Raw genomic sequence first — 18,058 nt, forward strand, 5'->3', positions numbered from 1 at the left:
GCAAGAAAACGATCTTCTGAATGACTGCTATTGCTAACTTGCACACATGTTACACTCGGTCAACATGTGTATTTCTCGGAATCCTGTCGCTGTGATTTCAATGAAATAATCAGCAATCGAGTTTATTTCGCGTGTTTTTACATGTTATATAGAACATTATAGCAATGTTATGAGCAATCAAATAGTCTATAAAACACCATATTATCGATCTCTGTAGCGGCAAACAACCACGAGGTCCATAATCCGGAGTTTACCAAAATAAGGCTTCGTGAATTGCATCAAAATGGATACCTAGTTTATAAACAGTTGAAGAAACACTCTAAACAAGTCGATTGATACAGTAACTCTTTTCACAAAGATATATTTAATTCATAAAATTATATCAAAAAAGATATATAATCCATTCCTATGCATAACGTTACCGAAGAAAGTATTTTATCGGCGTACTGAAATATGAGTGAGAGCATGAAAAATCAAACTTGCACACGTGTTCACATATGTCCAAATGTCGGTCAACACAGGGGAATTTCCCAGAATCCTGTCGCCGTGATTTTAATGAAATAATCAGCAATCAAGTTTATACACGTAAATCACATGTAATTAAGAACATTTTAACCGAGTGTAAAACACTGCACAGTCATATCTAAAAATCAGTTTTAAATCGATCTCTGTAGCAAACACCACACGAAATAATATGCGGAAGTTTACAAAAATAAGGCTTCGGTAAACTGCATCATGGGAGGGCAAATTGACCGAGAATACTCTAAACGAAGTCAGGTTAATGATGCAAGCCTTGATAATATAGTAATCCTTTACACATCAATATAATAAATACGCGAAATATATCAAAATAGAGATAAAATAAAATCATATCCATACTGAAGAAAGTATTTTAACTGGCATGCTGAAATAATGAGTGAAAGTAAGCGTGGATTCGTACGGCCGCCATGTTTGTTCACACCACAAGTAGGCTTACGTAATGGCAGAATAAACAACGAATAGAAACATGACCAAGTCCATTTTGCTAAAGATATTTACACCATAGTGAGTTTTTTATTTTGTTATATATTTACAGTTTAAGTTTACAGACAGTTTTCGTGATTATAAACATCGATAAGCATTACCGTACTTCAATAGAGATCGATCGTATCAGAAACCTGAAACACAGACGGTTACGTGGGTGCATGGGCACTAACTTTTGGGTGCGGCTTATATTACGGTGCGTCTAAGTAAGGTGGTCTTTATACAGAGGTGGTCACTAAGGCAGGTTTCAATGTATTTGACTATATTTGAATAGGAGACAGCTAAGTCCAAGGGCAGTTTCTATAATTTTGTACACTGAAATCTACCCTAAAAAACCACATATGAGACAGTCAAGGTCAGCCTTTATATACAGGGCAGAATCAATTTGTTGAAATTTGCCTTTAAATTGGGCGCAAGACAAAAAAACCCAGCAATATTACCTGGTAAGCAGTCAGTCAATATAAAGAGGTGATTGGAAAGACAGGTTTTACTTCAAAGATAGGGCAGATGTCAGAAACATTTAAAAATAAACATAGCCTTCTGTTCAACTTATAAAAGAAACCAGTAGCTATATAAGAAAATGAGTAGCTATTATCAGCATTTTGGGTGTAGATTGATTCTAACCTCGGTAGAGTTACTGTTGTCAGGTATGGGATCCAAAAGATTTTGTCTTGTTGCCGATATCTTCAAGAAAATGTAAGATAGCAGTGGCTGATGTTACATTAAGGACTTCATGTAGAAAGAAAATTAGCTTTCATGATTCCAAACCCATTCCACATTTTTTGTGTGGAGGATGAATCATTCTTCAAGCTCATTCATGAGTCTATCATTTGAAAGAATCTGGTGCGATAATTTCAAGGTTGTGTCAGGAAATCGTAATTTCATACAATATTATCACTTAAATGTATTGCATGTTTTTCACATGTTGTAAGGTGAAGTCAAATCAGGAACTTTAATCTTATCTGTTAAAGATTCTGGTACGATAATTTCCAGGTTCTATCAGAAAATATGATTTTGTACAATATCGGTCCTAAAATATATTGCAATTTTTTGACAGATTGTAGCTCAAACCAGGAATTTCAATTTCAACAATTTTTATTGCAAAAAGCTAATTGATCTTCAACCATGAAATATATTGCATGTTTTTGAGAGGTTTTCAAGTCAACTCAAATTAGGAATTTCCATTTTTACAAATTTTATTGCAGAAAGCAAATGAAGCAAAATGATGTGCATCATTAGTAAAATTTTTACTTTGGATTTCAATTTTGGTTCAAAAGTCGTATATATCATAGACCTTCAAGTTTGACTATGAGTGATGCCGTTTACCATCAATATTGTTAAAAGTTTTTGATTTAAGCAAACTTTGACGAAACTTCACTCAGCGACTATTTCTTTTCAAAAGCCATATCAGATATAGTATTTACATAGTAAAATGATATCTGAATTAAATTTCTACGCTGAGAGTTTGATATCTCATTTTATCTCCTTGCCGTTGTGAACTTTGCGATTTGTAAGTCGACATTCACAGGTTTTAATTCTGACCCACCCTGGAGAAACGGAGTGTGGGAACTCTTCAACCACAGAGCCGAACTCCTGGTATAAAATTATCTTAGATTAGGTCCTGGAACTATTAGATGCTGCAAATAGATGGATATATTTATTTAATTGAAACCACAATTTGTGTAATGTCTAGCCGTCTGTAGATTCAGATTTGGAAATGTTAAGTATGAGCGACATTCATAAGCTCTGAAATCGGCTAAATTTGACATACCCAATTTTGGGGGAAATGTGAAAAGTATTTTTCTCTATGAGTCTTCTAATTGAAATTTACAAATTCTTCAGAGTTGCTAAAATCTCTAGACAGTTGTGTCCCAGCCATAAGATTCAAGATTCTTTCAATTTTTTTTTTTTTTTTTTTTCAGGGGAAATAAATGAATCTGTCTATTTTTTTGCAGAATTTGCTTCCACAAACTTGAGCTGTATTTCACAAAGATAAAACTGCAAACAATGGTTGCATTCTGTATAATTCCGGTTTCTGTTGCTGTATAAACTTTGATTGACATAAAAAGTTGCCATTCTGAGCTTTAGAAGGCCACCAAGTACAAAACTGTTCCCAAAGTCATATACAGAAATAGCTCTCCAGGGTTTTTATGAAACACAGTTTTGACAAATTGTTTTATCAGCTCAGGGCCAATGTCCTAAATAAACTGATATTAATAAGATCAGCAAAGAATCATAAACTCTGCCAAGGATGCCCGCTTCTTGGCTTCTTATTCCAATTATTTTCTTTAAAAATATATTTACAGTTTAGCTCTGTTATTCACCCCTTAAAATGTATTTGAATTCTATTAAATCTATGGCTGGATCAGTTCATGATGGAACTGCATAGGTAAAAGTTCTAAAAAAATTATAGACTCTGTTCTAGTCCTATTTTCTCAAAAAAAATGAAAAAAAAAAAAAATGACTAAAGTAAGAAAAAATAGAGTAACCGTAACTCTTCAACATCAAGTGACGCTGATGTTTGTGAATCATTCATTAATTAAAGATAATTGAGAGATCGTGTCTTCGAGGCCTTTTAACATGGGCTGTCTACTAGGTTCTCAATCTTATAAGTGTTATTAGACTTCATGGGGATTTTATGAAGGTTTTGTTAATGTTTTCTTAGTGGCACCAATATGAGGTAATGCTCATTCACTAGACCCAGGAATTAAATTTGTGTGAAGAAAATTATAAGGGTTCTACAGAAAATGTACATGATGTACGCTGATGAAACAAAGTCTTATTGAAAGAATTGAAAATATTTAATTGAAAGAATTATGAAGATTTCATTGAGAGAATTAAGAAGCTTAAATATGTATAAATTTCAAGTATTATGTGATGAAGTTTGTGTGAGTTTGAAGTGGAGGATAGATAGTGTTCATGTATGTTTGTAAAAAGTACAGAGAGGTGTTTGTTGTGGGTACAAATCAACGATCCCTGGACACCGCTCTTCTAATAGCAAGACCAGAGCTTTATTAAATGGAAATTAGGACTTTCAAGTTTGTGAATGTGTTTTTGGAATTACAGAATTACAGCGAGATATACAATCAAAGCGAAGATATGAAACTTGATAATAAATTACTTAAGATATTTGAAGAGTCTGACTAGACTACAAATTTATGATCCATTGAAATAAAATTATACAGAAAACTTGTGATATCGCAAATTTTCTTTTTTCTATTTTTGCTTTGATTACAAAGGGTTTTTTATTATTTTTTATTTTTTTTTTTTTTTGGGGGGGGGGGGATTTCTGTTTGCAGCCCAGAGGTGATTTAAATTGTCACAATCAGCTTTGGGTAACGAAAACCCAGAGGTGAAGGGGTAGTGGTAGAATGTCAGACACCTTAACCACTCAGCCACTGTAACCCAGAAATGGAGAGGTATAGTTGTAGAATGTCAGACACCTTTACCACTCAGCCACTGTATCCCAGAGGTAGACAGCTAGTGGTAGGATGTCAGACACCTTAACCACTCAGCCACTGTATCCCAGAAATGGAGGGGTATATATAGTGGTAGAATGTCAGACACCTTTACCACTCAGCCACTGTATCCCAGAGGTGGAGGGGCTAGTGGTAGAATGTCGGACACCTTAACCACTCAGCCACTGTGACCTAGAGGTGGAGGGGCTAGTGGTAGAATTTCAGACACCTTAACCACTCAGTCACTGTTGTCAAAGGTGGAGGGCTAAACATAGAATGTCAGACACAATACAAATACCAGTCTATCAATCATCACAGACTGTATATATGGGATTTGTAATTTTTGCAGTTTATTAGTAACAAAACAATTTTTTTGGCAAAATTGGTCATTTTGCAACACAAAAAAAACCCCAAAACAAACAAACAAAAAAACAACAACAAAAAAAACCCCATATTTCTTGACAAAAAAAACTCCCAAAAACAACGGAAACATCAATTTTTGAAATATTTTCATGACTTTCAGATACATATATCTATAAAATATGATTTTGCTTTTTGACTAGATGGTATTATCACGAGCCAGTGGGAGATAGTGAGCTGTTTCTCACCTTGTTTAACATGTGTTAGTGATATCAGTCGACTGTGTTCACAGGGAGGGTGTGTTTATATCAGATTAGGGGCGTTATCGTAAGGAGGGGGTGTAATCAGGACGAATACATAGTAGGATGGACTGATAGTAGAAGTACTCTGATGTAACATGGGGGGTATAGACAAACAAACACAGGAGGAAATACAGGACACATTGATAGTTACAGGAGGGAACACTGAACACATCAACTATAGAACACACCAGCTGTAACAGAACGGAAAACAGAACACATCAAAAGTTACAGGAGGGAACACTGAACACATCAACTATAGAACACACCAGCTGTAACGGAACGGAAAACAGAACACATCAAAAGTTACAGAGGGAACACTGAAACATCATAGTAACAGGGAACACTGAACACAATTGTAAGGACTCATAGTAACAGAAGGGAACACTGAACACATCAATTGTAACAGGAGGGAACACTGAACACATCAAGTAACAGAGGGAACACTGAACACAAATTGTAACAGGAGGGAACACTGAACACATCATTGTAACAGGAGGGAACACTGAACACATCAATTGTAACAGGAGGGAACACTGAACACATCAATTGTAACAGGAGGGAACACTGAACACATCAATTGTAACAGGAGGGAACACTGAACACATCAATTGTAACAGGAGGGAACACTGAAACACATCAACTGTAACAGAGGGAACACTGAACACATCAATTGTAACAGGAGGGAACACTGAACACATCAATTGTAACAGGAGGGAACACTGAACACATCAATTGTAACAGGAGGGAACACTGAACACATCAATTGTAACAGAGGAACACGAACACATCAAGTAACAGAGGGAACACTGAACACATCAATTGTAACAGGAGGGAACACTGAAACACATCAATTGTAACAGGAGGGAACACTGAACACATCAATTGTAACAGGAGGGAACACTGAACACATCAATTGTAACAGGAGGGAACACTGAACACATCAATTGTAACAGGAGGGAACACTGAACACATCAATTGTAACAGAAGGAACACTGAACACATCAATTGTAACAGGAGGGAACACTGAACACATCAATTGTAACAGGAGGGAACACTGAACACATCAATTGTAACAGGAGGGAACACTGAACACATCAATTGTAACAGGAGGGAACACTGAACACATCAATTGTAACAGAGGGAACACTGAACACATCAATTGTAACAGGAGGGAACACTGAACACACATCAATTGTAACAGGAGGGAACACTGAACACATCAATTGTAACAGGAGGGAACACTGAACACATCAATTGTAACAGGAGGGAACACTGAACACATCAATTGTAACAGGAGGGAACACTGAACACATCAATTGTAACAGGAGGGAACACTGAACACATCAATTGTAACAGGAGGGAACACTGAACACATCAATTGTAACAGGAGGGAACACTGAACACATCAATTGTAACAGGAGGGAACACTGAACACATCAATTGTAACAGGAGGGAACACTGAACACATCAATTGTAACAGGAGGGAACACTGAACACATCAATTGTAACAGGAGGGAACACTGAACACATCAATTGTAACAGGAGGGAACACTGAACACATCAATTGTAACAGGAGGGAACACTGAACACATCAATTGTAACAGGAGGGAACACTGAACACATCAATTGTAACAGGAGGGAACACTGAACACATCAATTGTAACAGGAGGGAACACTAGAACACTGAACACATCAATTGTAACAGGAAGGGAACACTGAACACATCAATTGTAACAGGAGGGAACACTGAACACATCAATTGTAACAGGAGGGAACACTGAACACATCAATTGTAACAGGAGGGAACACTGAACACATCAATTGTAACAGGAGGGAACACTGAACACATCAATTGTAACAGGAGGGAACACTGAACACATCAATTGTAACAGGAGGGAACACTGAACACATCAATTGTAACAGAATGGAACACTGAACACATCAATTGTAACAGAAGGGAACACTGAACACATCAATTGTAACAGGAGGGAACACTGAACACATCAATTGTAACAGAAGGGAACACTGAACACATCAATTGTAACAGGAGGGAACACTGAACACATCAATTGTAACAGGAGGGAACACTGAACACATCAATTGTAACAGGAGGGAACACTGAACACATCAATTGTAACAGGAGGGAACACTGAACACATCAATTGTAACAGGAGGGAACACTGAACACATCAATTGTAACAGGAGGGAACACTGAACAACATCAATTGTAACAGGAGGGAACACTGAACACATCAATTGTAACAGGAGGGAACACTGAACACATCAATTGTAACAGGAGGGAACACTGAACACATCAATTGTAACAGGAGGGAACACTGAACACATCAATTGTAACAGGAGGGAACACTGAACACATCAATTGTAACAGAGGGAACACTGAACACATCAATTGTAACAGAAGGGAACACTGAACACATCAATTGTAACAGGAGGGAACACTGAACACATCAATTGTAACAGGAGGGAACACTGAACACATCAATTGTAACAGGAGGGAACACTGAACACATCAATTGTAACAGGAGGGAACACTGAACACATCAATTGTAACAGGAGGGAACACTGAACACATCAATTGTAACAGAGGGAACACTAACACATCAATTGTAACAGGAGGGAAACTGAACACATCAATTGAACAGGAGGAACAGAACACATCAATTGTAACAGGAGGGAACACTGAACACATCAATTGTAACAGGAGGGAACACTGAACACATCAATTGTAACAGGAGGGAACACTGAACACATCAACTGTAACAGGAGGGAACACTGAACACATCAATTGTAACAGGAGGGAACACTGAACACATAATGTTAGGAACACAAAATACAGCTGTAATATGATGGAACTACTTCAGCATTTAAGTCCTCTCCTGTAGTAATACAAATGCACTACCACTGAAATGCTGAAGTTAGTTTAAATAAGAGCAGCTTAGCCATTTAATTATTGGCTCTCATAAAAAGATGTTTCAGCTGCTGGCTAAACATTTATTCATTATTGGAATTAGGAAATTTACTTTACTTGCTTATGATATGACAGAGTTCTTAAATTTGTGTATAAATTGTAATTTGCAAATGGACTAATCCATGCAATAAAAACTTAATTTAAGGTGGAGAGGATGTTTCCTGACAAGTGCTAAAGTGCCATTTTAATTTAGAGCTCTTGTGTTAGGGCTGTGGTTAGCTGACTCATCCAAAAATCTATTGCAATCAGCAAAGAAAGCAAACTTCAATGATTAGTTCTGTGAGATTCATCATTGCTTTCTAAAATATATTTTTGGGGATATTTCTATTATCGCTCACTGATATTATATTTTCTGGTTTTTTATTGTGAATCCGTACCCTACAGTGGTGATAGAGAAACCAGATGTACTACAGAGAATAGATTTTGTAGTAATATGACTCGTGACTGAGATATGCTAATGAGTAGTACACTGTCCCCCCTCTCCCCCACCATCCCCCCTCCCCACCTGTCCTCTGTTCTGCCACACCCAACCACCCACATTCAATTCTGATAAAATTTGATAAAAATCATATTCAGAAGAGTTTTTTCCAAGCAGTTGTAAGCAAAAATTCAAAAAATTCAAATGAACTTCATTCAATTTGTTGATGATAATAATAATTATAAATCAATAGATATAAGGTAGTTTTATTTTTGATTCATTCACCCCTGATATTTGATAATGGACTGATCAAATCTTTGATTTAGAAGAGTCTAAATGTGTCTTCAGGTGTGAAAGAGGTAACTGCTAAATTTGCATTTTGACAGATTTGAAATCTCAAATGTTGAGAAATTAGACGAGCAAAATATTTTGTTTGTGGAACATAATTGCTCAGTTCCAGGCAACATAATAAATTATGGAATTCTTTTATTTGAATGTCGTTTTGACAACCTGAAGGGTTGCTAAAGAGCATATGCTAGGTTTTGGAATGTATTGCACGAAAAGCCCAGATTTTCAAGAGAAAAGCAACAGATTGATAACAATACCTAGAAAATTCTTTATTTTAACAGGAATGCTCTCACCCTTTTCAATATTGCATATTTTTACCATGGATTGCCTGACTCTTAAATTATCAGTCAATAATCATTTGTGGTGTGAAGGACTGAAAGAGTTACTTCCCTTCAATCATGTGCCTGCATTGAGTGTCTCCTGTTACATACATTAAATCTCTCCCTGTAACATCCTGTAATTATGCAAATATCACATTTCCTGATTGATTGACATCAATAATGTTAAGGCAAATCTTGATCAAAAACTGGAAAGCAAGAATTCTAAAAGAGTCTGTGCTGTCATTTCATCTATGAAATGTCATCTGTTGAAAATGTTATTTCCTCTAAGAAACATACGAATTGAAAAGGTGATTTCTTCTATGAAACATATCAGTTGAAAATGTTATTTCATCTATGAAACATATCAATTGAAATGTTATTTCATCTATGAAATATATTTATTGAAAATATTATTTTTGACACTTGAAATCAATTACCATGAAATTGACATACAGAAGCTTAAGATTACAATCAGTGACCTTAACAGAAGGATGCCCAAGGGGAGATAATCAATTCCAGAGCTGTAGGGCTAATGTTATATACAAAATACATGTGTTATCAAAAGCCTTAGGGGTAAACCTTTAGGTTATCATGTACAGTGCATGTATACTGGTATGCCTTTGATTGTTATTAATGTTGGTGAGTGATTGTTAAAGATTTAAAAAAATATAAATATGAAATATAATATGCAAAAAATGAATAATAATAATAAAAAAGACAGTTTCATTGAAGAAAAAAAAAGGATAATAATAAAAAACAGAAGGTTTTAATGAAAAAAATGTTACTTACAAATATTTAAAAAAAATCAATATTTTTATATGCATATGGAGAGTTTGTTGGCCTATAATAAAAGCTTGTATGAATATGAATCAATACTTTTGAAATGTATAAGAACATAATAGTCTATAGTTTAACTAAGAATCAATACTTTTGAAAAGAAGTCTAGGTTTTTCCCATCGTTGTGTAATAGCATATTCTGCTAAGGACATGTATTCTGCAACTGATATTAATGCATTCATATTTTGCTGTATTTTTAAGTAGATTAAAAAGCATTACAAATGAGATTTTTCATTTCCAGTGTAGTTTATGTAGTTAATTTACAAATATTTAACGCTTTAACCAACTAAATTCATGTACAATTTTTGAATAGTTTTCAAAATACTTTTAGGGCTTGATTTTGGATAAATTTAGAAGTTTTGCCATGGGGAAATCATGCTAAAAAAAGCCCTGTTACGTAATACAACTTTGATGTCCTTAATATCTTCCTTAATGAACTTTGACCTATATTCATGACCGTGACCTTTTTGTACTTACAGTTGACGGGTGAAAAAGTCAGTAAGCTGAGTTTGGTAGATTTGGCAGGAAGTGAACGTGTACAAAAGACAGGGGCCATGGGAGACAGACTACGTGAAGGAAGTAATATAAACAAGTAAGTAGCCATGGCAACCAGATCACATGATCCTCAGTAACCATGGCAGTCAGATCACATGATTTTCAGTAACCATGGCAACCAGATAACATGATCCTCAGTAACCATGGGAATCAGATCACAATTCTCAGTAACCATGGCAACAAAATCATATGATTCTCAGTATCCATGGCAATTAGATCACATGATCCTCAGTAATCGTGGCAATCAGATCACATGATTCACGCTAACCATGGCAACTGGAGATCACATTATTTTCAATGAATGAGAAACATTGAATTTGCCATTACTGTGTATAAAATTAGTGGGCTATTTGTGTTGTGATGCAATTTTCAAGATTTCACAGGATTTTGAAATAAATAAAAGATGATTTGAAGAAATTTTCACCTTGTAATATAGCCAGATTTGCAGAAAAAAAAAGAAACAAAAAGTCAAAGTAAAAAGTGAGAAATATTTTATTCATAAAACTATGCTTACAAGGTCTAGAAATAGGATCCTGTAAGTGTTTCCTGATTGTCATCAATTTTATTTTATTCATTTTGTTTGTGACCTTGATTTAACCTTGATTTGACCTTGATTTAACATTACAGGTCACTGACAACACTCGGATTGGTCATCTCAGCTCTAGCTGACCAGAACAAAGCAAAGAGCAAGTTTGTACCATATAGAGATTCAGTTCTAACATGGCTACTAAAGGTTGGTATTTTATCTAGAAAATAAAAGTTACGAGTCATTGTATTGGACTAATTCATGTACCATGTGATACACTATAACATGGGTGGGGGACTAGTATCTCCAGTGGTGATGGAGCGTAACTCTTTGCAGTATTCCTGTTGAAATGATGTTAGTTCAGGATATCACCTTTTAGCGTTTTTCCATCACTTATAGAAACAATATAGTTCCACACCACACCAATAGTCTGTTAATTAGTTTCATTAAAATCAGTTGCATTAGAAAAGTGATTTTATAAAGAATAGTTATGAATTAATTATGAACTGTAAAACAGAGAAACTATAGTAAATTTCAACTTCCTGCAGACCAGAAAACTTTTTACTTATTATTTCTCTGAAAAATTAACATACAAGAAAGGCCTGAATATGTTCATGCTTATGTAGGTGATGAAGAGTTGTCTCCCTTTAACTAGTCAGGCTAAGATATACAGTCTCTCATAGTTATCTTTCTTAGTGTGCTTTGACTAAAATGTCTAAAGTTTAACTTGCTACCCTTGAAAACACATTTAGACTCTTCCAAATCAAAGACTAGACCAGTCCATTATGAAATTTTAGTTGTAGCAATGAGTTAATCTCAAATTATAGATTGATTTCTATGATGATTTGACTAACATGGATGTCCCTGATCCTCACATGTTAACAGAGATAACAATAATGGTTTTAGTAGAATATTTTCAGTTTTAAACTTAATGACTACCATTAATGTACTTATTTTAGTATTAGGTTTGTTTTAGTGTCTTTGAAGCAATAATGCATGTTTTTACCAGTCAAAATGCATTCATTGGCCTTCCAAAAGTTCTCACATATTAATACGACAGTCAAGTTCTGCTTATGTTTCCCAGTTCTGACCATTGAAAGAAAGAAAAGTTGAAAGCATTGAAAGCGAGGCTGCATGGAAATGTAACCACGGACATAGTCAGCCGGGAGGACGTTTTAGGATTCATATACTTTAAATTAATTTCTTCATATGCTGGCAGATTTTGACGAAAGATTTTATTTTTCTATTTCATAAGAAATTATACTGGATACATTCACACCATTTTTACCGACTTTAGCCATCCTTGCCCGACTGTTCACTTTAACTTTATGAATATTTAGTGCTTTGATATATGACTCTGACTAATGTTTCTTATTTTCATTGACTCCATGCAGGATAATTTAAGTGGAAACAGCAAAACTGTGGTGGTCCCTACTATATGTTCGATTTAGACTCTTCCAAATCAAAGATTAGCCTTGTCCATTATTCAATTTTAGGGGTGAAATACTTAATTTTAAAATTTAGATTAATTTCCATTATAATTGATTTTTAACTTTATGTATATTTAGTGCTTTGACTACTATTTCTTATTTTCATTGACTCCAGGATAATTTAGGTGGAAACAGCAAAACTGTGATGGTTGCCACGATAAGCCCCTCAGCTGATAATTATGAGGAGACATTGTCAACGCTTCGCTACGCTGATCGCGCAAAGAGGATCATCAACCATGCTGTCGTGAACGAAGATCCAAATGCTCGAATTATTCGTGAACTACGAGAAGAAGTCGAGCAGCTCAAACAGAGACTGAGTGTGGCACAGGTTCACCCAGTGTCTACTGAACAAGGGGAAGATGAGGTAGGTTCACAGGGCATACTGAACCTATAAAACTTTGTTGTCAAAGTTGAACTTTGAAGTAACTGTCTAAGTTCATCAAACTAAGAAATATATCCTAGGGGTGGAGGAGTCAACGTCAGGTGGGGATTAATAGGTTCTTCATGGTAACTTTGCATGGAGTATAGATACCTCTGGTATTGCGGGCATTCTTCATGGTAACTTTGCATTGAGTATAGATACCTCTGGTATTGCGGGCATTTATAGTATATGAACTAATTCAATTATCTTACACACATCATTCAATAATATAGAAAGACTCTGCATTATAAGTTACTTGTCATCGGCAATTATCTGCCCTTGATATGACGTCATAATCAACAATTGAATGTTCTCCTCCTGAAAAGCACTTTCGGTGGATTTTTTATGTATTTTTGTCTCAATGAAGACCCTATGAAAGGATCAAAACATGTAGACAATCCCAATAAATACTCTAACCAAGCACGCTTGAGTATGCTGCGGTTTTTATCAAAGTTTCTTAACTAAGACATATAGTTACATTATTAATACTTTGATGCATCTAGATTATTTGAATTTCGTGATGCTGCAACCATTAGATTGGTAATTATCAAGTATCTAAAGTAGTAGGCTTTACTGTAAAGCAGAGATTTCACAAGTGGGCTATCGAAATCCATGAATTTTAAGTAATAGCAAAATGTTTAGAAATTCATTACAATAGTATTGTATAAATTCAAAAATTATACAAATTGATGAACTGTAAAATTCAATCTCCGCAAATATGCTCCGTTCAGGAAACCATAAAATGTTGATTCCTCAAATTTAAATTGTTATACTGTAAGAGGAATAAGATAATGAGGGAAAAAAAGTAATTTGGTCAAATACAGTAGCTATATTTTATGGCAAAGCATTTAGAACTAACTATAGTAATGTATGATGATAAATATATGATTGTGTTTTCCTAGGCCATCAAGAATGACCCTGAGCTTCAGGATCGCCTTGAGGAGACGGAAAAACTATTCAAGCAGAAGACAAAAACGTGGGAAGAGAAACTAGCAGAAACAGAGAGAATCCATCAGGTGAGATTTTAATGTTGTAAAGATTCCTTTGAAACATTAAGCAAATCTAAATCACAATTTATTGACGTGCATATTCCGGTTTTTGTATATTACAGAGTAACCTCCCTTTTGGGTTAGTATCCATCGCGACATTTTTATTTTGTGAGCAAAATTCACGTCGGTCACTCTGAAACTGACAGGGGCAGATAACTCTAGGTTTTAAATGAGAAATAATAGTTGTTAGATAGTGAAGTAGGTTTTAAAAAAAAAATCAAAAAAATCATCAGGATGACTTAGCTCATGAATCAATTTTACAGACTTTTGGATTATGACCATGCTATGCCATTCTATTTTACTTCCATATATTAACATAGGGTGGTAGTTAATAAGCTATCAGGTTATAGCTGTCAACATTCTAAATATACAACACTGATTATTTTTGTAGGAACGCCATGAAGCTCTGGAAAAGATGGGCGTGTCGGTTCAGACTTCTGGGATCAAAGTGGACACCGGTTCTCACTATCTGGTGAACCTCAATGCAGATCCTTCCATGAACGAGTTACTGGTGTACTACCTAAAGGTAGGAACAAATTTTCATATTAGATGTGTTGTGATGAACAAGTCTTCATATTAATTAGGTGTGTAGTGATGAACAAATTTTACCATTCAGTGTTTAGCGATGAACAAGTTTTCATATTAGGTGTAGTGATGAACAAATTTTAATATTCAGTGTTTAGCGATGAACAAGTTTTCATATTAGGTGTTGTGATGAACAAATTTTAATATTCAGTGTTTAGCGATGAACAAGTTTTCATATTAGGTGTGTAGTGATGAACAAATTTTAATATTCCGTGTTGAGCGATGAACAAATTTTAATATTAAGTGTTGTGATGAACAAATTTACATATTAGGTGTAGTGATGAACAAATTTTAATATTCAGTGTTTAGCGATGAACAAGTTTTTATATTAGGTGTAGTTATGAACAAATCTTAAAATTCAGTGTTTAGCGATGAACAAGTTTTCATATTAGGTGTAGTGATGAACAAATTTTAATATTCAGTGTTTAGCGATGAACAAGTTTTCATATTAGGTGTTGTGATGAACAAATTTTAATATTCAGTGTTTAGCGATGAACAAGTTTTCATATTAGGTGTTGTGATAAACAAGTTTTAAAATGTGCTGTGTAGCTGATTCATTTCCAATGGCCAAAATTATTATATTTTGGACCTAAAATAAGAAAATTGAATTTCAGCCAATCAAATTTTTTTTTATTATATTTATAATTCACCCAATTCCTAACATTTTGCAAATCAAAATATCATAACAAAAGGCAAATATCAATGGTTACTTGTATACATTATTTGATGTTTATTAATGAACAAGTTTAATATCTTATAGGATTTAATATTTAGTGTGTGAGTAATGAACAAGTTGTGTATTTAAAGGCCCACTTTCTTTCCGAAGCGGCTTTTAATTTCTAAAATGGGAATGTAAAACAAGATCGATAATTTTGTAGAGTCTTAAGAATTATTAACTTACCGTTAATACTACATTCATCATCACCTTCTGAACGTTTTGATTAAAATAAATAAAATGTTTATTTTCATAACGCGGTTCGTATTATGTTTTGTCCTAAATACCACACGGTAGTTGACTATCACTGCGCCAGACGGCAAAACAGCGAATTGACTCTCCACTGTTTTCATATATTACGCAGGAAATCTTGCATATGTTTGGTGTCGTAACCTTATTTTAGGTCATCGGGATGCATTTTCTGATGTTATTAATGTTTTTTAAGAAACCTTTATATTTTGCTCCGGAAAGGTAATGGGCCTTTAATGTTTAGTGATGAACATTTAGTTTTATATTTGGTGTTTAATGATGAACAGATTTAAATATTTGGTGCTTAGTGATGAACAGGTTTAAATATTTGGTGCTTTAAACTGATGAATAAGTTTAAATATTTGATGCTTTAAAGTGATGTAGAAGTTGTAATATTTGGTGTTTAGTGATGAACAAATTACTGATATACTACCTGAAGACAGTAACACACATTAAATGGTTAGTGATTTTATGATGCAGCAGTGACACTAAATAGAAAAGCTTGCTTATCAAGAATTTTATTGTCGGTGTGTATATTTCTTAGAACAGATTTTATTTCAGGTGTACATTTCTTAGAAACAATTTTATTTCAGGTGTACATTTCTTAGAAAAGATTTAATTTCAGGTGTACATTTCTCATCAAAATATTTTAATGTGATGTTCATTTCTACCCTAGGTTTTATTTCAGGTATACATTTCTTAGCAAATATTTCATTTCCTGTGTGTAATTCTCATCAAAATATTTTATATGTGATGGTGCTTTCTCAGCAAATGCTTTGTATCTGATGTGCAGTTCTACCCAAGATTTTATTCCTGTGTATCATCTGAGATTTCATCACAGCTGATCATTTAACATAAACTGATATCATCATAGTAAAGCCAACTTTGTAAAAAAAAACACAGATATATTTTAAAGGTTGAAGGTCCCAACAAGGACCGACGTATCTATTCTGTTTGTCTCTAGCCTAAATGGCTAGTATAGGCACCAAAGACGGGAGCTGTGAGGGCACCTAAAAGTTCTGCATCAGATTTTAACCCCAGTGGTAATGGACATAATACAATATTGATATATAAAATGTTTTTAAAGCCCTTGTCATATAATATTGATATAATATGTTTTTAAAACACTTGTCATATAATATTGATATAAGATGTTTTTAAAACCCCTGTGATATAATATTGATATAAGATGTTTTTAAAACCTTTTGTTTTTAAAACCCCTGTGATATGATATTGATATAAGATGTTTTTAAAACCCTTGTCATATTTAAGATAAGAACTGTCTATTTCCCTCTGGGAAGTCCAGTTAATACTTATCTTCAGTTTTACATTTCTCCCATCAGTTTAAAAATCTCCGAGTTCCATGTTTGACAAAACAAAAGCATTATGGTATAGATGGATTTAGTAGCATTTATCACTAAGACGAGACCCAGCATCGGATCATTCCTGTCGGGAGAAGTACAAGCTAGTCGTAAAGGGATGTCACATGCTCCATCAAGTTTTGTATTAACGACAAGAATTGTGATCATGTTTTTTCGAGTCATGCGATATAAGAGACCCTGGGTCCTTATCTATTTTTACGAGCTGTCGACCAATGGAGTGGCAGTATCCTCCATCTCAAGACTTGTTGGTTTAATTAAACTAGATTGAGTATACAGCCATATTAATGTATTATTGACATTTCGGGAGTAGCTGATCAGGTTGGAGTTTATCGTAGAGTGACCCGTCCCACGGGACCCTTGTCTAGCGCTGGTACGATAAAGGTATTGGATTCTGTGTAGAGCCTTCTGAGGACTAGTGAGCTAACAAATGACTTAGACAAATGGATACGTGGTCAAAATATCTAAATAGAGTTGGGGGGGGGGGGAGTCTATCTAATAAGATGGTTTATCCAAATACTACGTGGGCTAATTATCTGAATACATGGTCTAAATATGTGGTCTAATTATCTAAATATGTGGTCTAATTATCTTATTTACATGGTCTAAATATGTGGTCTAAATATCTAAATATGTGGTCTAAGTATCTTAATATATGGTCTAAATATGTGGTCTAAATATCTAAATATGTGGTCTAATTATCTTAATATATGGTCTAAATATGTGGTCTAATTATCTTAATATATGGTCTAAATATGTGGTCTAATTATCTTAATATATGGTCTAAATATGTGGTCTAATTATCTTAATATGTGGTCTAAATATGTGGTCTAATTGTCTTAATATATGGTCTAAATATGTGGTCTAATTGTCTTAATATATGGTCTAAATATGTGGTCTAATTATCTTAATATGTGGTCTAATTATCTTAATATGTGGTCTAAATATGTGGTCTAATTATCTTAATATATGGTCTAAATATGTGGTCTAATTATCTTAATATATGGTCTAAATATGTGGTCTAATTATCTAAA

At 34.3% G+C, this 18,058-nt stretch overlaps 1 protein-coding gene across 7 annotated transcripts in view; it reads left to right on the forward strand.

Moving 5' to 3' along the window:
• LOC138308960 (kinesin-like protein KIF13A) overlaps positions 1-18,058 on the forward strand; it is a 270,403-nt gene that overhangs the window by 139,653 nt on the left and 112,692 nt on the right. For all 7 annotated transcript variants that reach the window (XM_069250018.1, XM_069250023.1, XM_069250022.1 and 4 more), the window contains exons 9-13: positions 10,535-10,647; positions 11,238-11,343; positions 12,742-12,990; positions 13,950-14,063; positions 14,488-14,622. In XM_069250018.1, coding sequence (XP_069106119.1) covers positions 10,535-10,647; positions 11,238-11,343; positions 12,742-12,990; positions 13,950-14,063; positions 14,488-14,622 — 717 coding nt within the window. The remainder of the gene's footprint in view (positions 1-10,534; positions 10,648-11,237; positions 11,344-12,741; positions 12,991-13,949; positions 14,064-14,487; positions 14,623-18,058) is intronic.

This window comes from Argopecten irradians, chromosome 15 (assembly GCF_041381155.1).
Source record: "Argopecten irradians isolate NY chromosome 15, Ai_NY, whole genome shotgun sequence".
NCBI classification, from domain to species: domain Eukaryota; kingdom Metazoa; phylum Mollusca; class Bivalvia; order Pectinida; family Pectinidae; genus Argopecten; species Argopecten irradians.